Source organism: Littorina saxatilis, linkage group LG17 (assembly GCF_037325665.1).
Source record: "Littorina saxatilis isolate snail1 linkage group LG17, US_GU_Lsax_2.0, whole genome shotgun sequence".
NCBI lineage: Eukaryota > Metazoa > Mollusca > Gastropoda > Littorinimorpha > Littorinidae > Littorina > Littorina saxatilis.
This window is the reverse complement of record NC_090261.1, coordinates 11,012,656-11,034,389: the sequence shown is the minus strand read 5'-3', so window position 1 is coordinate 11,034,389 and position 21,734 is coordinate 11,012,656. Positions and strand designations below refer to the sequence as shown.

The following is a 21,734-nucleotide window of genomic DNA, read 5'->3' as shown; positions in this document are numbered from 1 at the left end:
AACTCTCTCTCTCTCTCTCTCTCTCTCTCTCTCTCTCTCTCTCTCTCTCTCTCTCTCTCTCTCTCTCTCTCTCTCTCTCTCTAACAAGGCGAGTAGTTATCATAGCCTCTCTCTCAATCTCTTTCTCTCGCTCAAACAACTAAAACCAGCCACCTTGCATTAATGCCATTCTCGCTGTATGTCTCTTCAGGAAATCTACAAATAGATACATCAAAGAATGAACACAATTAAAAGACATTGAATCTCATATTCTCACACTATTTCTTCTCAAGACAAACTACTGATAAATTATACAACTGAGCACTGACTGAACCAGAGAGACTGAGAAGGAGAGAGAGAGAGAGAGAGAGAGAGAGAGAGAGAGAGAGAGAGAGAGAGAGAGAGAGAGAGAGAGAGAGAGAGAGAGAGAGAGAGAGAGAGAGAGACTGGAGAGAGAGAGAGACTGGAGAGAGAGACAGAGACAGAGACAGAGAAAGAGAGAGAGAGAAACAGAGAGAGAGAGAGAGAGAGAGAGAGAGAGAGAGAGAGAGAGAGAGAGAGAGAGAGAGAGAGAGAGAGAGAGAGAGAGAGAGAGAGAGAGAGATTTCCTGAATGGTCAACATTGGTGACCAAGAAATGTAACGTTACACTTTTTGAACCACAAACCCCTATCCAAACCTACGACCTGAATGTCATGCATGACACCACGCAAGTCAGTACATCACCGGAGAGTGTCAAATCTCAGTGTCAACTACACGCACGACCTGTGACGTCAGCAGAAAGAAAGATTATCCATGTGTGAAATGCTACAGAGTGGTCACTACATGCCTACCATTGCATACAAAACTGAATTTTTTGTCTCCATACGTGTTTGTTTTTTTACCTCAATTTCTAAAAATTAATAATGTATTAATTAGTTTGTAAAAAGAATTCTACACCCCAGAACTTCTTGCTTTTAGCATCGGCAACGTTTTCGGTTGCATTTTAGTCTATCTATTTTTATTTCTCAGCTAACCTATACAGGATAGTAGTCGTGTTAAATCCATGTTTTCGCAAGCGCTGCTTGTTGTAAAAGTTCATATAAATATTGTGAGCTAACACAGTGCATGCACTGCCATGCGTGAACGAAGGAACAGTGGCACAGGATAGGAGCGGAGTGTCGAGACAGTTAATACACCTGGGTATGTATACGATATATACATGTCTTTCCGAGTTCCCATGCCGTATATGTAGTTAGATATGTAAACAGACGATTCTTTCCGTCGATGTTGATACCTACATGCCGGGTATGTAGTTAGAAATGTAAACGAACGATTCTTTCCGTCGATGTTTTACACTTATCATGGAGATTCGAAAAGCACATAGTGTAAAGCATCTTCACTGAATGAAGAAACAGAGACATTTTCTTAGCATGAATACATCTTAAACAGTGGAGTGTCGAGACAGCAAATGCCGGATATTCCTTTTAGAGTGTTCAGTTGTGACTATGATGTTGTTTAGTACTTCGGGGTTCGTCGATGTTCTTAATGCCTCGGTCTCACATCTACGAATGTCACCCGACTTTAGGTAGTCGGCTGCAAGTCGGAAGAGGTCGGAGAGTTCGTGAGAATTAGCAATTTTGTTTTTGAAAAGTCGGTTAGTTCGGAAGGCCCTCCAGACTGTTTTGAAATTTTCAAAACAGTCGGAAGAGCCTCCCGACTCAGACGAATAGAAATTTGTGGTTGTCGTAAGCGTGTCGGTTTAGTCGTAAGGCGATTCTGATTAGTCGTAACGGTAGTCGGAAGACTCGTAAGGGTGGTCGGATTTGTCGGTAGCATAGTTTCGTTCGGATTAGTCGTAAGGGCAGTCTGATTTGTCGTTAGGACAGTCGTTAGCTAGTCGGTTTAGTCGTTACACTGGTCGTGAGAGTCGGCTATTGTTCGGAAGTGTTTCAGCCGGGCCTGTCGTAACTGCAGTCGGAATTGTCGTTACTGCAGTCGGAAGTGTCTGGACACATGTCGGATTTGTCGGCCCTAAAGTCGGGTGGTTGTCGTCTGCTTGTCGGCTACATGGTCGGATAAGTCGTAAGGACAGGTCACGGGAGTGAAATTTGGAGCCGAATTTGCATCCGACACTTCCGACCTAGCCGACTTAACTATCCCCGACACTTCCGAAAAATCGTATATGTGAGACCGAGGCATAACAGGTAAAACTGTCTTTGCAGTTCTTAATTCTGGGTAAGTATGTGTAACGTCTTTCGTAGAATACCGAATATTCCCAGAAATGCGGCCGGTCAGAAATGTGTGACATGTCGTCACGCTCATAAGATAATTGCCTATGTCATTTTTAGAGTTTTGCTTTTTTGGTTTCTGAACAATCTGCAAATCTCTTTTTAGTTATAAGTTTCAAACTGCCTATCTCGAGCGGTTGACACCGGTATAGGCGTGAGATAAAGAGCTGACAGCAACAATTTCATTCAGCTCAACTGCATAAGAACCCCGAAAAATCTGTTGTAGACCTTCACATTCTCCAAACAAGTTTTTGTAACTTCCGGCTATTTATAGCCCGGCTACTTAGGTTTCGCTATCTGTGCCCGGTTGTTTGTTAGTTGAAGAATGGGGACTGTATCTCTGGTACTCTGGGGTCAGTTGAGCTCAAATATGGCGAGAAGCTTGGAATTGTGGGGCCAAAGGTTTGTGCAAAAAATTACGTTCCTAACGGTAGGCAAACGGAGCACCCTTCCAGTAGCTTCTCATGTAGGGTGTAGTCTCACTACAGAAATGCCTGACACTGAGTTTATGAGCGTGACGATCGATGTTCAGTTCAGTGACATATCCTTGTCCAGTATTCGGTGTTCGTAAATGCTGCGAGTTGTTCTATCCAAAGATACATTCTCCATACCGTTATGCACTGTTGAACAAGGAATTTCCCTAGCCAGGAAAAATATCGAATTCTGTCGTAGATGTTTGATAAACTGTTGAACGAGGAATTTCCCTAGCCAGGAAAAATATCGAATTCTGTCGTAGATGTTTGATAAACTGTTGAACAAGGAATTTCCCTAGCCAGGAAAAATATCGAATTCTGTCGTAGATGTTTGATAAACTGTTGAACGAGGAATTTCCCTAGCCAGGAAAAATATCGAATTCTGTCGTAGATGTTTGATAAACTGTTGAACAAGGAATTTCCCTAGCCAGGAAAAATATCGAATTCTGTCGTAGATGTTTGATAAACTGTTGAACGAGGAATTTCCCTAGCCAGGAAAAATATCGAATTCTGTCGTAGATGTTTGATAAACTGTTGAACAAGGAATTTCCCTAGCCAGGAAAAATATCGAATTCTGTCGTAGCTGTTTGATAAACTGTTGAACGAGGAATTTCCCTAGCCAGGACAAATATCGAATTCTGTCGTAGCTGTTTGATAAACTGTTGAACGAGGAATTTTGCTAGCCAGGAAAAATATCGAATTCTGTCGTACGTGTTTGATAAACTGTTGAACGAGGAATTTCCCTAGCCAGGAAAAATATCGAATTCTGTCGTAGCTGTTTGATAAACTGTTGAACGAGGAATTTCCCTAGCCAGGAAAAATATCGAATTCTGTCGTACGTGTTTGATAAACTGTTGAACGAGGAATTTCCCGTGCCAAGAAAAATATCGAATTCTGTCGTAGCTGTTTGATAAACTGTTGAACGAGGAATTTCCCTAGCCAGGAAAAATATCGAATTCTGTCGTACGTGTTTGATAAACTGTTGAACGAGGAATTTCCCGTGCCAAGAAAAATATCGAATTCTGTCGTACCTGTTTGATAAACTGTTGAACGAGGAATTTCCCTAGCCAGGAAAAATATCGAATTCTGTCGTACGTGTTTGATAAACTGTTGAACGAGGAATTTTGCTAGCCAGGAAAAATATCGAATTATGTCGTACGTGTTTGATAAACTGTTGAACGAGGAATTTCCCGTGCCAAGAATAATATCGAATTCTGTCGTACGTGTTTGATAAACTGTTGAACGAGAAATTTCCCTAGCCAGGAAAAATATCGAATTCTGTCGTACGTGTTTGATAAACTGTTGAACGAGGAATTTTGCTAGCCAGGAAAAATATCGAATGCTGTCGTACGTGTTTGATAAACTGTTAAACGAGGAATTTTCCTAGCCTGGAAAAATATCGAATTTTGTCGTACCTGTTTGATAAACTGATCAGACATTCCGTAATATGTGCAGCTGACTGATTTACTTTTCTTTTTCTTTCGTTTTGGTCGTTTTATTTCATCTTTGCTTCGTGTATGGACCGTCAACCCGACAGCTAGGTAAATTCATTTGCGACCATTGCAACTGACTTGTTTATAAGGCCCCCCCAAAAAATAGGTGTGGTTACGGTAACATAGCCAAATAAAATAGGGTAGGAAGGTAGGCAATCACTTTTTTTTTTTTTTAACTTTTTTTTCTAATGTGTACAAATTAAACCTACTTGACAGGGAAATAAGTGTGCGACTCGAGCGCTTTCGCTTTCATTGCGTTTTCTGCACTCGTTTTCTCGTTTTTTGTGTGTTTTTTTGACAAATGTAATAAAAAGTTATAGGGTCGGCCCCTAAAAATAGGGTAGGTCGGGTTACCGTAACCACACCTATTTTTTTTTAGGCCTAAAGCACAAACCTTCTGCCTTCAAAACTCGATTTGTGTAAAATCGGTCTATATGTTCACGTAAGTAACTTATTTATTCATCCATGGTGGGTTCGTTTCTTAGCGTGTGGTAGCTTTTTGGTCTGTCTATCCGTTTCTCCGAGTCTGACTGCCTCTCTATCTGTCTGTCTTGTTAGGTTTGTCTGTCTGTATGTCTATCCGCCTGTCTGTCTCAGTCTGTCTCTGTCTCTGTCTCTATTTCTCTCATTCCGTAATTGATAATATTTTTGTTTGTTTGTTTGTCACAGTGAACGTAACAACAGGAAGTGAAACAGAAACCACCAAAACACAAACAACAGTTGTATTAGAATAACTGACAACACCATCACTAAACGCGTCGACAACAACAACAACAACAACAACATCGAAAACGATAACAACAGTTCAAGATGGTGGTGGAGACACTGCTGAGCTGGGCGGTTCCGGCCTTCCTGTTTTTGATGACCCTTCTTCTCTTCTACCTGTGAGTTCTCTGTAGTCCCGTGTTTGTTAAAGGCAGACTCCTTCATGTGTAAACGCATACATTCGGTTAAGTTTGCAGGGAATACGACCATGCTTCCACTTGCACACATACCATAAACCAACAACCTGACGGCTTTCTCTTGTGACAGGGGAGGCTACCGCTCCTTTCACAGCAGACTCTGCACCCGAGTTGTTGGCCTTTAAGTCAACACCGGTGGATTGTGGAATTCTGTTTGTGATGGGGTCTGGTGGTTTCCGATTGTCTGTATGTTCATGGAAACCTTCGGGTTTGCATAACAGTTTTTATAGGGCTAAGAAATTAGCCCTAACATTTTCAATCCTGTTTGATTGCACTTCGCCTCCCGAGGTGATCGTAGTGTTTCGGCACTCGGTCACACTCTAGAGTAGGAATGTTCATAATGACTCAAATAATTTCTTAACTGGTAGTTGTGTTAATCTGTTAATCTGTTAATCTGCGATATCACTGAGCTCATCCCAAAGTACCAACTATACATGGCAAGCAAGTGAGGATGTTGGCTTGTGGTATGTGTCTAAGTGAGTTGATGGTGGCCTTGCCACGTGTAAAAGCAAGTGAGGATGTTGGCTTGTGGTATGTGTCTACGTGAGTTGATGGCGGCCTTGCCACGTGCAAAAGCAAGTGAGGATGTTGGCTTGTGGTATGTGTCTAAATGAGTTGATGGCGGCCTTGCCACGTGTAAAAGCAAGTGAGGATGTTGGCTTGTGGTATGTGTCTAAGTGAGTTGATGGCGGCCTTGCCACGTGTAAAAGCCAAGCCAGATCTGAGATAAACGGTGAGCAGGCCTGGTTTTACAGGTCGGTCTGTGCCTTTAATTACCTTGCCGCAGTATCGACCAAGGGAAGAGATTTCTCATCAACTTTCACTTCCGTTCCTTTGTCTGCTTTCTTTTCAACTGGTCATTTTAGACACCCTGGGCTTTTAAGTATATACCACAAAAAGGCTTGAGATAAGTGGGTAAATTCCGCCAAGGCTCCATGACCTGTGGTAAATAATGATGTGCCGACAACCTTTGCCTCAACTCAACGCCAGTAAGCACAGGCACAGGGAAACAAAGGGTCACCATTGTGAATCGCGTACACATGAGTGGGTAGCACGAGACACACATCGCACTTTTCTTGTGCATGTGCTGGTTAACTATAGGTCAGCGATAAATGGTTATTAACGACCTCACGGTTAAACCACGAAGGGCATGTTCCTGAATTTAACGATAGGCTATGACCATGCACTTATACAAAGACCTACAGCTGATTTTGTACTACTTTCTAAAACTTTTTGTGTGATGTGGATGGGTGAGTGGGTGAGTGGGTGAGTGAGTGAGTGAGTTTTATGTATTCATTTATGTCCTATTCTTTTTAATTTATCAACTAATTCATTAATTTAGATATTTTGAATGTTTCCCCTGTCCGACCTGAGAGCCAAAATCATACGACCGTTGGTCCAACCTGACACAATGAACTACATTTCAGGTACGGAAGTTGGACCCACTCTGTGTGGAGGCAGGTGGGCGTACCTGGCCCGCAACCTACAGCTTTCTTCGGTAACATCAAGGACCTGGCCCGAAAGGTAAGGGAACAGTAACAACGACATTGGTCCCTCTTGACTTTCAAAATACGTATGACGTACTTGAAAAATGAGGGCGTGACAGTGCCGCCTCAACTATCACTAAAAGGCGGATATGACGTCATCAAAGACATCTATCGAAAAAAAGAGAGAAAAAAACACCGTCTGGGGATATCATACCCAGGAACTCTCATGTTAAGTTTCATGAAGATCGGTCCAGTAGTTTTCTCTGAATCGCTCTACACGCACACACACACACACACACACACACACACACACACACACACACACACACACACACACACACACACAGACAGACAGACAGACAGACAGACAGACAGACAGACAGACAGACAAGCAATTTGGAACGTTAGCAGTTTGTCTGTTTCTAATTTCACAGAAAAAAAAGAAAACAGCGAAGTAACACGGATATGTTTCTAATGTTGACAGGGTGTCTTTGCTTCTCTCCTGGACTGGAACAAAGCATACGGGAAAACCTATGGGTAAGAACAAACTTCTTTTCTATGTAAATTAAATTAAGAATGTAAAGTCATCCGTGACAGCAATGAACAATTAGGTAAATGTTTTGTTGACACGCTACTCAAGGAAAATGGGCAGGAATGAAGAAATCAAACAATGAAATAAATAGAAGTATATTTGTTCATGAAAAGAGACATTTGGACTATTTTGTTCGACTCCTTTTTGTAGAGGTCGTGATTGCTTAACTTCAGGTCACTGTGCATGTATAGGTATCGTATATCATTAATCAGAGAGTAAAACCTAGGAAGCAATAGCTTATCACACGCGGTGTGTTCATTTATTTTTCCTCGCATCTTTTTTTCTCGAAGCATACTAAGAACGGTTTGATATATCTGGTATTACACAAATCTGGCACAGTCTTTGTCGTCGGGGGAGGGGGAGAGAGAGAGAGAGAGAGAGAGAGAGAGAGAGAGAGAGAGAGAGAGAGAGAGAGAGAGAGAGAGAGAGAGAGAGAGAGAGAGAGAGAGAGAGAGATAGAGAGAGAGAGGGTGGGGGTTACATGTCTATTTTTGTGGACACAAGAGAGCATTTTCTAAAGTATTCTGCTCAATTATCTGTGTATTACACTTTACAGCATCTACATGTTTCGCCGCCCATTCCTCATCACGACAGACCTGGACATTCTGAAGGAAGTGTTCATCAAGGACTTCAACAACTTCACCGCAAGAGTAAGTAACGAGTGCAGCCTTTGACAACTTAGATGATGTTCGCAAATAAGTCGGGTTTTTTTTTATGCTTTGTTGATGTTGCAAGCCCTATCAACTGGATACCACCCCCCCCCCCCCCCCTTCTTTAACAATGTCTGGTAGAATACGCTGTTCTGATGTCGGACAGGTACAGAAGAGCTTAGGAGGAGAGGACAAAATAACAGGCTTTATTTTAATTTCAAGATACTGTCTCAGAGTCAGAAAGAGTACGAATACGCTTCAGGTTTCATTCACTCAAAAATATGACGATTTTGATAAAGCGGCAAGTCGCCAGACTTTTTGAAACTGTTTGAAACGCTGGATTGTATCTGCCCGTCACTGAAGAGGACTCTCGCTTCCTCCATCACACATGTCGTATGCATAAAGAGCGATTACTTCCCTTTGGTTATTTGATATTTTCTGTACCTGTCCGACAATAGAACAGGGTAACCCCCAGCCTCTACAAGATGATATTATGAAACGCTCAGTTCTCTGTCTGACAACATTGGTGTTTGATGTCATAGGGTAATCTTCAGCCTCTACAAGATGATATTATGAAACGCTCAGTTCTCTGTCTGACAACATTGGTGTTTGATGTCACAGGGTAACCCCCAGCCTCTACAAGAGGACATTATGAAACGCTCAGTTCTCTGTCTGACAACATTGGTGTTTGATGTCACAGGGTAACCCCCAGCCTCTACAAGAGGACATTATGAAACGCTCAGTTCTCTGTCTGACAACATTGGTGTTTGATGTCACAGGGTAACCCCCAGCCTCTACAAGAGGACCTTATGAAACGCTCAGTCCTCTTGAGTGACGGAGACATATGGAGACGACAGAGACACACCCTGACACCCACCTTCAGTGCTAGCAAGCTCAAGCACGTACGTACCGTATTTTCAAACATCACGTTTTGTTTTGAGACCCACTCCGCCTCGTGATAGTAATCATCAGAATTTATTTTGTTAAAGGCACTGGTGCCTTTTATCGGAAATTAATTATTCAATTAAAATCAAAATATCTACAGCAAGCAGTCAGGGTGTTGATTTTTGGTGTTTGACTTGGTGGTGGGATGGTCTTTTCCCGTATTAAAGCCTGGCGTGATCTGAGACAATGAGGCGATCTGTTTTCACGAGGCGGACTGGGAATTCTTCTGTTACTCACATCGATGAAAATAGATGTGACCTCCATGGTACAGTGCAGGATGCAAATCCTGTTTCATTAAAGTATGCAATGACTCATAATTGCTGTGTATATTATATCGTGCAAGTTTATTTACTATTTAGTTTTAACATTTTCAAGATAAAGATCTTGAATTTTGCCAGACTGTGTATTGATATCTCATTGACCAGGTAGGGGAAGGGCTCCTAATATGGACCGGCTCCTAATATGGACCACCTCCTGTTCTGACAAACTAACGGCGCTAGAGCGCTCAAAAAAGTTTTATTCGCTGTATTCACCCTCTCTGGATAACTTGCACATGTCAAAACAGTTGCAGAAACACAAATCTAAAAACCGTTAGGCAGCGTTCACTCTAAATTTGCCGCCTAAAACGGACTCGTTTCTGTCCACAGCCAAAGCTTTTATCACAGAAAAATTGCTATACATGACAGCTAAGACCGTATTTGTTACATTTTAGCAATGTTGACCCCGAGTTTCTACTGCAAACAAAACATAATAGCAAAATCTCAAAGTATGTGCGAGTCCCCTAATATGGACCACCTTCAACAAATCGAAGAAAATAAAAGCTAAAGGCTATTTTCATCATTTCATTAAGAAGCTTGCTGGAAATAACCTATTGGCGCCCAGGCTCCTAATATGAACCCTTTGTGATTTTTTCTGTATTAAATTTTTGCTGAATGTCTATCAAAGCTATTTCACTCTAATTAGGCCTAACGGTTAACCTAAGAGAGAAGGACTACCAAACACAAAATGAAACTTATTCGCAAGAAAACAAGCTAGTTATCAGCATGAAACAAAAAGTGGTCCATATGTGACAGGGGAGGCTACCGCTCCTTTCACAGCAGACTCTGCACCCGAGTTGTTGGCCTTTAAGTCAACACCGGTGGATTGTAGAATTCTGTTTGTGATGGGCTCTGGTGATTTCCGATTGTCTGTATGTTCATGGAAACCTTCGGGTTTGCATAATAGTTTTTATAGGGCTAAGAAATTAGCCCTAACATTTTCAATCCTGTTTGATTGCACTTCGCCTCCCGAGGTGATCGTAGTGTTTCGGCACTCGGTTACACATATTAGGAACCCTTCCCCTATTGAAGTTTATGGAGATTTCTTGAAAAGCACCATAGTTACGAGCATTTGAATAAAGGCGTGTGTGTCACACACACACACACACACACACACACACACACACACACATATACACACACACACACACACACACATACACACACACAATACGGTGAAGGGTAATAGAATCCAAAAGAAAACAAAATTAATGAACTAGTCTATGACAGTTGATGAGTTTACAACAAAAAAACATTTAACACAACGTCGGATTTATACTCCTTCACTTCTTTAGATGCAAGCAAACTAACGCACATTAGGGCAATGACGTTACAACCAAAGTCAAGATGAACGCGGCAACGCTTTTGTTTATTTACTATTACGGAAGCTGGATCCTTGGGAGAGAGAAAGAGAGAGAGAAAGAGAGAGAGAGAGAGAGACACAGAGAGAGAGAGAGAGAGAGAGAGACACACACACACACACACACACACACACACACACACACACACACACACACACACACACAGACAGAGACAGACATAGAAAGACAGAAGCGGAGAGACTCAGAGGGAGACACAGACAAAGACATATACAGCGAGAGAGAGAGAGAGAGAGAGAGAGAGAGAGAGAGAGAGAGAGAGAGAGAGAGAGAGAGAGAGAGAGAGAGAGAGAGAGAGAGAGAGAGAGAGAGAGAGAGAGAGAGAGAGAGAGAGAAAAAAAACCCACCTGTAACTGATCTCGTGAGAACGGTAACAAAACGAGACATGTCACCTCTCCGAATGCATTCCAATAGATGACCGCTACTGCGGACATCAAAAAACGAGCACAGTTTGGCCGGATGAGCCCCCCCTGCGGGAGAATAGACCTTTTTCACTTAAATTTTGGCGCATGCGCTGTGAAGTTTATTGTCAGATCTACCGGAACTAGGGGGCAAAAGGAAAAATCGACAACGAGGCTTGGTGCAAAGTCAAGTGCGGAGACGACGAGGCAAACTGTTGTGTTTGCAACTGCAAGTGCAACAGTGGAATGAAGAAAGAGAAATACGGTGGACAGAATTTGTCATTGTATGGCTTTCCGATGGGTGCAAGTGCGAAGGCGCAACAGCGAAGGACGCGATGGGTGCAAGCAATCCGACGACAGGGGTTTGTCGTGCCATTGAAAAGTCTGCTTGAGTCACTTCGTGTCTGGCAATGGCACGGCTATCAGCGATGCCAACTACGTTGACTTCGTACCCACCCTTACTTTTGGATTTCCCCCTTCCCACTCTCTACCTCTCTCTCTCTCTCTCTCTCTCTCTCTCTCTCTCTCTCTCTCTCTCGAGAAAATGAAAGTTTTACGCCCTCACGGCAAAGCCATTAGGGGCATGTTACACGGGAAAACCCGGCTTTGTATGAAAATAAAAAATACAAGAAGAGCAAACGCTCGATCGAGTCACTTTCGCAGTTCTGAATATTATATGAGGCATCAGATGGACAGGAAGAAATTGCTATTCACAACACAATACAGATGTAAATAATTTGATGTAAAGAATAATCCTATAAAGTTTGAATCAAATCCGATGAATAGTTTCAGAGATATGATATTTCAATTTTTTTCCTTCAAGACATACCTGTGACCTTGAAAAAGGTCAAAGGTCACCAAAGCAGACGTCAAAGTGTAGAGGTCACTGGGAGTCACGTTCACATAAAATTTGAGCCCGGTCACTTTTATAGTTTCCGAGAAAAGCCCAACGTTAAGTTGTGTGTTGCCGAACAGAAAAGGCTAGTTATCTCCCTTGTTTTTCTGATAACGTTCGTAAAAGGCTACAGATGTAAATACTTTGATGTAAAGAATAATCCTACAAAGTTTCAATCACATCCGATGAACTTTGTCAAAGATATAAAATGTCTAATTTTTCCTTTGACGCTGACCTGTGACCTTGAAAAAGGTCAAAGGTCAACGAAACCATCGTTAAAGTGTAGAGGTCATTGGAGGTCACGACTAAACAAAATATGAGCCGGATCGCTTTGATAGTTTCCGAGAAAAGTCCAACGTTAAGGTGGTGTCTACGGACGGCCGGCCGGCCGGACAGACTAACACTGACCGATTACATAGAGTCACTTTTTCTCAAGTGACTCAAAAAATGCGGGGGGGGGGGGGGGGGGGGGGGGATGTAGACAGCTGGCTGCCTCTCTCGCATGATACCGTATATATACATACACGGATGTTTTTCTGTGTGTGAGTTTGTGTGTACGATACCGTGTGTGCGTGAGTGTGTGTGTGTGTGCGGTGTGTGTGTGTGTGTGTGTGTGTGTGTAAGTGTGTGTGTGTGTGTGTGTGTGTGTGTAATGAAGAGAGAGAGAGAGAGAGAGAGAGAGAGAGAGAGAGAGAGAGAGAGAGAGAGAGAGAGAGAGAGAGAGAGAGAGAGAGAGAGAGAGAGAGCGAGCGGTAATTGAATTTGGCTTTTACCGAATGAAAACTATTGTCAAAAACAGTGCATTAAGAACTAAAACCAACCAACCATAAAATAAAAAGCACCCTCCATCCCTTTTAACTGTCTCTCTCTTCCGCTTTCTCGCGCTTTTTCTGTCTGTCAATCCCCCCCACTCTCTCTCTCCCCCTCTCATTTCACAAAAGAATTTGGGAGAGAAGAAAAGGTTTCAATATCCTCGGTTATACCTTGTGTCAATATTTCCATTTACAAATATATGCCATAACACTGTCTTACAATTAGTCAAAAACAAAGCCCTTTTTTTCTAAAAAGATCAAAATCCGAAAGAAACAACTGAAAGTAGCGATAATGACACGTCGCGCTAAAAGATGTAGTGCTGTCGACACGTAGTGATAATGAACGAATGATAGCGACTCATCGACAAATTATTTGTAGCACTAATCAACGTAGCGATAGCGGCACGTAGAACAAATGACACGTAGGACAAATGACACTCAGCACAAATGACAAATGACACGTAGCGCTAGCGATACGCACCCTCGCTTATGCAGGGGAAGTTCGCCAAGTCTTTCGTCCATATACCACCAATAGCCGTTTCAAACCATACCTTCGTGCATATCCTTGACTTTTTGTTCATGATTTTGAACAAGATAATCCGTTTTCTTGCAGAATTTCTCAAAGTAATCCTCTGGCAAAGTAATCTTCGAGCATCGAAAGTGAAAGAGGTATTTTAGGCCAGGCACCTATTGCCCCCTAGTTCCGGTTATCAGAGAGAGGGTGCCGTGCCCTAAAATCTGATTGGTCGAAACGCTGGGGGCAAAGGTTATACGAAAAAGGAAAGCTGTTTGGTGAGCTGGTGGCCCCAAAAAAGACGGCGACATTCGTACGTGCCACAGGAGTGGATGTCTAAAAGGAGTTAACGAGAAGAAGACCGACCATTATTCATACTCATCTGATTAATAATCTGGTTTGGGGCAATTTTGGGTAATTGAGCGAACATGTCTAAATACCGTGAATACCCCTTAGTTTTATTCGGGTCGACAGAGTTCGCTAGAAAATGGTTTGTTGAGGGTGTTTCCGGCATACAGACTTTAAGGTCTTTCTGCTGTGTTAGGTTTTCTCTTGTCTATGTATTTTATTCACTTACTGTGCAGATGAACATGTTTATCGGTCGTTGCTGTACAAACCTCGTGAATTCCCTTCGCAAAAGCACCTTGGGTAAAATCCCTATTGATGTCAAAGAGTAAGTTTATCATACATCAATGTTATTATAATTATGTTCATTGTATACAATTGTCTTGTTGTCGGTTGCGTTGTATTGTAGCGACTCACCTGATTGATTGATTGATTGGTTGATTGACTGATTGATATGTGTGTGTGTGTGTGTGTGTGTGTGTGTGTGTGTGTGTGTGTGTGTGTGTGTGTGTGTGAGTGCACATTGTTTTTGTGTGTGTATGCGTGCGTGCGTTCGTGCGTGCGTGCGCGTGCGTGCGTACGTGCGTGTGTGTGTGTGTATATGTGTGTGTCGACTTCGAAAAAAGGCTATTCCTTTTACTTTTCCAAGCATTTTGTTTTTGTAACCGTGTCTACGCTTATGATTTGTTTGTGTCTATCTCAGTTTTGTTGTTGGTTTGTGTGTCTGTTTGACGCTTACTTTCGTCTGTTTAATATCGGTACAGTTAGGCTGAACACAGTCCACGAAACTTACGTCTGCATTTATTTTCTGTGACGTCTGTCCAGGACTTTCGGGAGCTTCACCCTTGACGTCATTGCGGGCACGGGATTCGGGTTCGAAACCAACTGTCTGGAAGAGAAGGACAACGTGTTTCTGGTCAGCGTTCGCGGTCTCATCAACCTTTCCAGCCAGTTTACATTGGCTGGATTTGTGGCGTGTAAGATACAAACTGAAAGAAAAAAAAATCACATATTATAGTTTAAATTCGACACAGATAGACTGCTTACGTTTGAAAATCAAGAAAGACTAGTTTTATGGAACGTTTTGTTGTAGACAATACGAAATATTCACGAGTTGATTATAACATTAAATAACAGTATACAGTTGGTTTTGATAGTCTTTGGGGGTATGATGCAATTTTTAGTTCAAGTACACCTAAAAACAAAAATGTATTTTTAATTAAAGCAATGGAGGCACTTGTTTTTAAGTCCAGGTATACCTCGTGGACTAGCCAACAAAATTAACGCTTTTGTCGTTTGGTTCCCACAGCAATTTTCCCTGCACTGGAACCGGTGTTGAAAGCGCTGGGGTTCGGAACGGGAAGGTCGACGAAAAAACAGTTTGGATTCATAGTCCACACTATTCGCACTGCCATCGAGGAGAGGAAAAGAGAGACAGAAAAAGTAAGTTTCATGTTCCGAGTGACTGGTTTTTAATGTATTTGCTTTTTTTTTCTCTGCAATGAGAAAGACAAGTCTATAGTTTTACGGGGATATGATTATGCTTCTGCTGCAATGAGAAAGACAAGTCTATAGTTTTACGGGAATATGATTATGCTTCTGCTGCAATGAGAAAGACAAGTCTATAGTTTTACGGGGATATAATTATGCTTCTGCTGCAACGAGAAAGACAAGTCTATAGTTTTACGGGGATATAATTATGCTTCTGCTGCAATGAGAAAGACAAGTCTATGGTTTTACGGGGATATAATTATGCTTCTGCTGCAATGAGAAAGACAAGTCTATAGTTTTACGGGGATATAATTATGCTTCTGCTGCAACGAGAAAGACAAGTCTATAGTTTTACGGGGATATAATTATGCTTCTGCTGCAATGAGAAAGACAAGTCTATAGTTTTACGGGGATATAATTATGCTTCTGCTGCAATGAGAAAGACAAGTCTATAGTTTTACGGGGATATAATTATGCTTCTGCTGCAATGAGAAAGACAAGTCTATAGTTTTACGGGGATATAATAACGCTTCTGCTGCAATCAGGAAGACAAGTCTATAGTTTTACGGGGATATAATTATACTTCTGCTGCAATGAGAAAGACAAGTCTATAGTTTTACGAGGATATAACAACGCTTCTGCTGCAATCAGGAAGAAAAGTCTATGGTTTAGAGTGACATAATTATGCTTCTGCTGTTCGTGTAAATTTATTCACAACTTCTAGAGAAAACCACAGAAAAAAACTTAACAACCACGACTATCAAGAAAATCAGACAAAAAAAGAAAGCATGGGAAAGAAATGAGGAAAACAAAGAAGTAAGTAGAAGAACGTAAAACGAACAAACAGACGAGGGTACGCGACTTTGGCACTGAACAATTTTTTCTACCTTCGCTCCTTCGTTCTATGCATAAGGCCAAAAAAAAAAATTTGTCTGTTTAGGGTAACATGACCAAAAAAAGTAGGGTCGGTAGGTAGGTATTTTTGTTTTTTTTGTTTTTTTTGTTTTTGTTTTTGTGTGTGTGTAAATGCTATGTTGGCTGAACATTCACTTCTTATATTTGATGAATACATGTTTCAAAACTAACGTATAAATAAAACAGAGAGAAAGGGAGAGAAAGAAACGCCAAATGTCTCTTTTTAGCATTTTTACCTCTTTTTTTTTCTTTTTTTTTTTTGAAATCAAAAAAAAGTTTTTGGGTCGGCGCCAAATCGATAGGGTCGGTCGGGTTACCCTAAACAGACAATTTTTTTTTTGGCCTAATATAAAGCTGACATAACAACACTGATCACAAATCTGCCCCCAACGCCTTTTGTTCAACGTACTGTGACACACGTGAAGTAATACAGTTGTAATACACAGGGCATCCCTGCGATAAAAACCAACAACTCTTGAGGATGGATCTTAAGGCCATGTCAGACACACACAAAAGTTGTTTTCGCGATGGAGATGTTGATGGTCACACTGTTTTGTGTCTTGTGTCTGACATTGCCTTTAGCTGTAACTCTGTCCTTGTTGTCACAGGGTCGAGTGGACATACTGCAGCTTATGGTTGATGCTGAGGCCTCAGAGGAAGATGTTCTGGCCAATCCCAACGAAAAACGTGAGTCGGATCTTTCTCTACTCCTAGGTCATTACATATTCAAATCATAAGCTAAGTAATGATTGTTTACGCCTAAACAGGCATCTAGACCTGTGTGTGCGTGTGCGTGTGCGTGTGCGTGTGAGTGTGTGGTTGTGTGTGTGGTTGTGTGTGTGGTTGTGTGTGTCAGTGTCAGCGTGTGTGTGTGTGGTTGTGCGTGTGTGTTAGTGTTAGTGTGTGTGTGTGTGCGTGTGTATGTGTGATTGTATGTGATTGTATGTGATGGGGTGTGTGTGTGTGTCTGTGTGTGTCTGTGTGTGTGTGTGCGAGTGTGTGTGTGTGTGTGTGTGTGTGTGTGTGTGTTCGTGCATACATGCCCCATCTCCCTCTTTTACAGGTCTTTCTACGGAGGAGATAGTTGCTCAAGGGATAGTGTTGTTTTTTGCTGGATATGAAACGACTGCCACGACTCTGCAGTATCTCAGTTACGTGCTGGCTCTAAACCCTGACAAACAGGAGAAACTGCACGACGAAATTGTTGCAGCTATCGGGGACGTAAGTACTAAATCGTATTCAAGTGTGCCAATTCTAACGGTCAAAATTTCAAACGTGCAAAACTGCAGTTTTCTTTGCAACCACTTCAGGATGTTATGCATATATAATTTGTAATCCGTGAACAAATAAGAAATGAGTTGCAACTTGTTTTTCGATCGAGAGTTGAGATTCGACTTGTGGTCTTGCTACTGAAAAAAGTTAGTTGTACGGAAGAGAAGAGAATTCAATGTTTAATTTATTCACAATGTTAAATTCATTTACCCTGCAGGGAGAAAGAGACAGGAACAGACAGACAGACAGGCAGAGCGTGTGGATTCACTTCTGTTTGAATACAATTTTCAAACTTGTCTTTTGTCTGAACTCATTTTACAATTTTCTTTCAAATGTCCTTCATGGTATTTTGCAGGATGAACCAAGCTACGAAAATGTGAACAGCATCTCCTATTTGGACAGCTGTATCCGCGAAACTATGCGCTGCTTCCCTCCGGTACCCATGTGAGTGTTAAATAAACACGTTCAAAATCGATGCTTATCCGAGGCAAGAAACAGACTGCGGAAATAATTAACTCTGTCGGGGCTGTGAGGCAAACTTTCTGCACGTGCTCCTTGTCCACGTGTTTCAAACACAATCCTCGAAAGTAATTGGCCCGTTATGTAACGTGCGAAAGTTTGACGCAAGAGTCTTCACAACCCTAACCGGCACGGTGGCCTAGTGGTAAGGCGTCCGCCCCGTGATGGGAGGTCGTGGGTTCGAACCCCGGCCGGGTCATACCTAAGACTTTAAAATTGGCCATCTAGTGGCTGCTCCGCCTGGCGTCTGGCATTATGGGGTTAGTGCTAGGATTGGTTGGTCCGGTGTCAGAATAATGTGACTGGGTGATACATGAAGCCTGTGCTGCGACTTCTGTCTTGTGTGTGGCGCACGTTATATGTCAAAGCAGCACCGCCCTGATATGGCCCTTCGTGGTCGGCTGGGCGTTAAGCAAACAAACAAACAAACAAAGTCTTCACAACCCATACAAACCCGCCGACCGAGATATTTCCCAACATCATCGTTTCTCTCTTTCGCGGAGTCGCGTTGCTCTGCAGGGCTATCAACATAAACGCGTGAATATCCAACACATTTGAAACCCGAGTTTTCCGACGATATCACACACTTTTGGAAGGTTGTAGGGTTTGGACGAATAGAAACACTTTTGTTGGCAGATAAAGCATTATTTTTGAAGAACAAACAATCAACAACAAAAGCACCAAAAAAAAAGAAGAACTTGGAGTGCAAGGGACAATCTTTTATGTGAAATAATTTATTTTCTTTTTTTTCTCCGTTTTTTCGTTTCAGGTTCGGAAGAAGGGCCATTGAGACGCGCACGATCAAAGGTGTGACAATTCCCGCGGGAAGTAGTGTCATGGCCGCCGCCTACGCCCTGATGAGAGATGAGGAATATTTCCCCGAACCGGAAAAGTTCACCCCTGAACGGTAATTGTCTTTACATGCAGCATTTATTTAGACGGGGTTTTCCGCAACGGATTCATTATTCCTCTGTGTCGAACCTGTCGTCAAAAATAGGCCTTCAACCAAAATCAATATATTTTAAAGGAAGGAGGTGGCACTGATTGTCATTAATATTGTTCTATACTGAAATTATTTGGGAACCAGCAAAACACAATGCCTCCGATGTTTAAGATACGTATATCTTCTTCTTCTTCTTCTTCTTCTTCTTCTTCTTCTTCTTCTTCTTCTTCTCTTCAGCGTTCGATATTTAGGAAATATCAACAATCACAACACCACCTCCGGTGTTCTGAGCCGAGGTGCACGAAAAAGTTCCCAATCGGGTGGGAGCAAGCCGCAGTGTTATATTGGTTGAAATTGAGATTTGTTGTGATTGCAACGTATCAGACCCCGGCCGCGGTTTGTTTTCCTCCGTTTTGGTTGGCACCCACTTTCGGTTCATGCAATTCAGCCCTGGATTCACCATCGTAACAAATACTGTACTATTACGCTTTTGTGCGAGCATTCTGTCGGTCCTTAACTTCATCTTTCACTCAGTTCTTGTTGTTTTGTGCTGTCATTTCAGGTTTGAAAAGGACAGTCAAGACCAGATCCCCACCATGGTGAGAGAGATGGTGTTCGGGGCGGGGCCACGTCAGTGTATCGGCATGCGACTGGCTCTGTACGAAGCCAAGATGGCCGCTGTGGCCGTTATCCGAAAGTTCAAGTTTGTCAAGATAAAAGAAACGCCGGTAAGTTTTGAGACATTTTGTCACTTTCGCTAAGTACTGCCATTCTCACGTTACAAACAATACGCTTTATCACATTGTAGAGTTTTAACTGCTAATGAAGCTTCGGGGAGATCAGACTACTCATTGCCAAATTAAAATGTTGAACACTGAGGTTCTTTTATAACATTGGATAAATGTTTTGGGCGTATTTCATCATATATTGATACGAAAACATACACTGTTTTAGTCTTAACTAGAAGTTCCTTCTTGCGACTGATGTACCCTGCACTCTGTTATCAAACGCAACCTTAACCTCCACATTTTTTAAATCTGAAAGTCATTCAGCCTTGAAAAAGTGTAGCCTACTTTGATTGCTTATTTATAAGGTCCATACATTCTGCCTACATTTTCTTTTCAGGACGCTATAACTTACAAGGCCGGGGCTATTCTTTCAATGCCTACCAGTAAAATTCTGGTCGGCACACAACTGAGGGAATGAAACGAGAGATCTGAAATGCCCGGGCGAAACACGAAAGGAATCCCATCTTTGAACATCCCATTGTGCTGCTAAACGAAAGGTGCACACAAATATACACGGCGACGGCGGAAGTAGATTGCTTTGAAAGACAAAGAAAAAAGATTCTGCTTTGTTGTGAACTCGTAATAATCAGGACTTTTATCATGCTGCAGAAATGTAAATAAGAAGAGAATGTGTGTGTAGCAGGTACACCAGTAAACCCAGTGGGTCACTTTGAAACGGAAAGGAGCAGTGCAGAAGCAAGACAGAACTAGAAGCAATCGGAACTGCCAAAAGAGTAGTAGAAATCAGGTTTCTGGTTGCCCCTGACCACGGAAAACAGAAAAGGGATAGTTATATGAAGTCTTATATCGCGCGCGTATCGCCAGACTCGGACTCAAGGAGCAGGGATCTATTTATGCCGTGTGAGATGGAATTTTTTACACAATACATCACGCATTCACATCGACCAGCAGATCGCAGCCATTTCGGCGCATATCCTACTTTTCACGGCCTATTATTCCAAGTCACACGGGTATTTTGGTGGACATTTTTTATCCATGCCAAAACAATTTTGCCAGGAAAGACCCTTTTGTCAATCGTGGGATCTTTAACGTGCACACCCCAATGTAGTGTACACGAAGGGACCTCGGTTTTTCGTCTCATCCGAAAGACTAGCACTTGAACCCACCACCTAGGTTAGGAAAGGGAGAAAATTGCTAACGCCCTGACCCAGGGTCGAACTCGCAACCTCTCGCTTCCGAGCGTAAGTGCGTTACCACTCGGCCACCCAATAGTGCGAGCGCTTTTGCTTATGCACGTATCAACACTGTACACAGTAATCAAAACGAAACAGTAGCAATTCTGGCAAAATGTCACCGCTCACTTAAAAATATGATTTTGTATTTTGAATAGTATTTTGTGGTATAAGTATAATGTGGTGAAAAAGAATGATTGTAAATTGTACGAGCATAGCATTCATCTCTGTGAGTGCTTGTGTGTGTGTGTGTGTGTGTGTGTGTGTGTGTGTGTGTGTGTGTGTGTGTGTGTGTGTGTGTGTGTGTGTGTGTGTGTGTGTGTGTGTGTGTTCCTCCGTTGATAAAACAGCTCGATGCTATATATGTGACTGTATACCTTATATTTGCACAAAACATGCTAAATCTGGTCATAAAAATGTTGGTCCACGGTAAACGGGAAACTCGAGGCTGATCTTTCTTCTTCGAGAACATCCTTCATGTCAATTTTTAAGCATGTATACACATACCCAATTATGAGTTATCATGAACTAAAGGATTATATCTTGGATGGGTAATCTTGGTTGACTTCTTCAAAATGACTTCGAAAACGGATCCCTTACCATTTTAGAACCGTAAACTGTGTACCAACTCTTCCACTGACAGCGACCATCACACCTGTTCAATCAATTTTCAGGTTATATAATAATATTGCTATTATTTTATCATTTCTTGACACACAGAGCATTCATTAGGTAAAAGTTACACACTTCTTACATTACATTGCATCGCAAACATTGCGCAAAAAGCATTAACTGATCAAAAACAGAATCAACGATAACACAAACCCGACATTGAATCTGCAGCACCTGCACACCCTGTTTGCGCATGCGCAAATAGTCGCCAACTCTTGGGGCGCAGTTATAGCTCTTTCTCACTAGCGAGGCCGGAGGTGTGCACGAGTTTCGTCCCTTTGGTTCGGTAAGTTCCGGTTAAGATAGAGGCGGCAGTCGAGCGCATGAACGTGAAAGAATTGAAAGATTTTCTTCGGAAACATGGCCAACTTGTCAGTGGAAAAAAAGAAGAATTAGTGCGCAGAGCAAGAGGCACGTTTCAGCTGCGA

The 21,734-nt window shown here is 42.2% G+C and overlaps 1 protein-coding gene across 1 annotated transcript; it reads left to right on the top strand.

The window, feature by feature from the left end:
* The first annotated feature begins 1,025 nt into the window (after window positions 1-1,025).
* LOC138952707 (cytochrome P450 3A21-like) lies at window positions 1,026-20,862 on the top strand. Its single transcript, XM_070324413.1, has 15 exons — window positions 1,026-1,160; window positions 4,884-5,098; window positions 6,604-6,700; window positions 7,148-7,200; window positions 7,812-7,905; window positions 8,685-8,807; window positions 13,753-13,841; window positions 14,339-14,490; window positions 14,823-14,956; window positions 16,528-16,606; window positions 16,983-17,140; window positions 17,547-17,635; window positions 18,480-18,617; window positions 19,216-19,381; window positions 19,779-20,862. The coding sequence occupies exons 2-15, from the start codon at window positions 5,025-5,027 to the stop codon at window positions 19,857-19,859; spliced, it is 1,527 nt and encodes a 508-aa protein (XP_070180514.1). The 5' UTR covers window positions 1,026-1,160; window positions 4,884-5,024; the 3' UTR covers window positions 19,860-20,862.
* The last annotated feature ends 872 nt before the right edge of the window (window positions 20,863-21,734 follow it).

What these genes read in the sequence shown, in the direction of transcription:
- LOC138952707 (XM_070324413.1), top strand. Translation starts at nt 5,025, where the DNA reads ATGGTGGTGGAGACACTGCTGAGCTGGGCGGTTCCGGCCTTCCTGTTT. An exon ending in GTGCTAGCAAGCTCAAGCAC is followed by an intron (nt 8,808 to 13,752) that starts GTACGTACCGTA and finishes CTTACTGTGCAG; the next exon opens with ATGAACATGTTTATCGGTCG. An exon ending in ATCCCTATTGATGTCAAAGA is followed by an intron (nt 13,842 to 14,338) that starts GTAAGTTTATCA and finishes ACGTCTGTCCAG; the next exon opens with GACTTTCGGGAGCTTCACCC.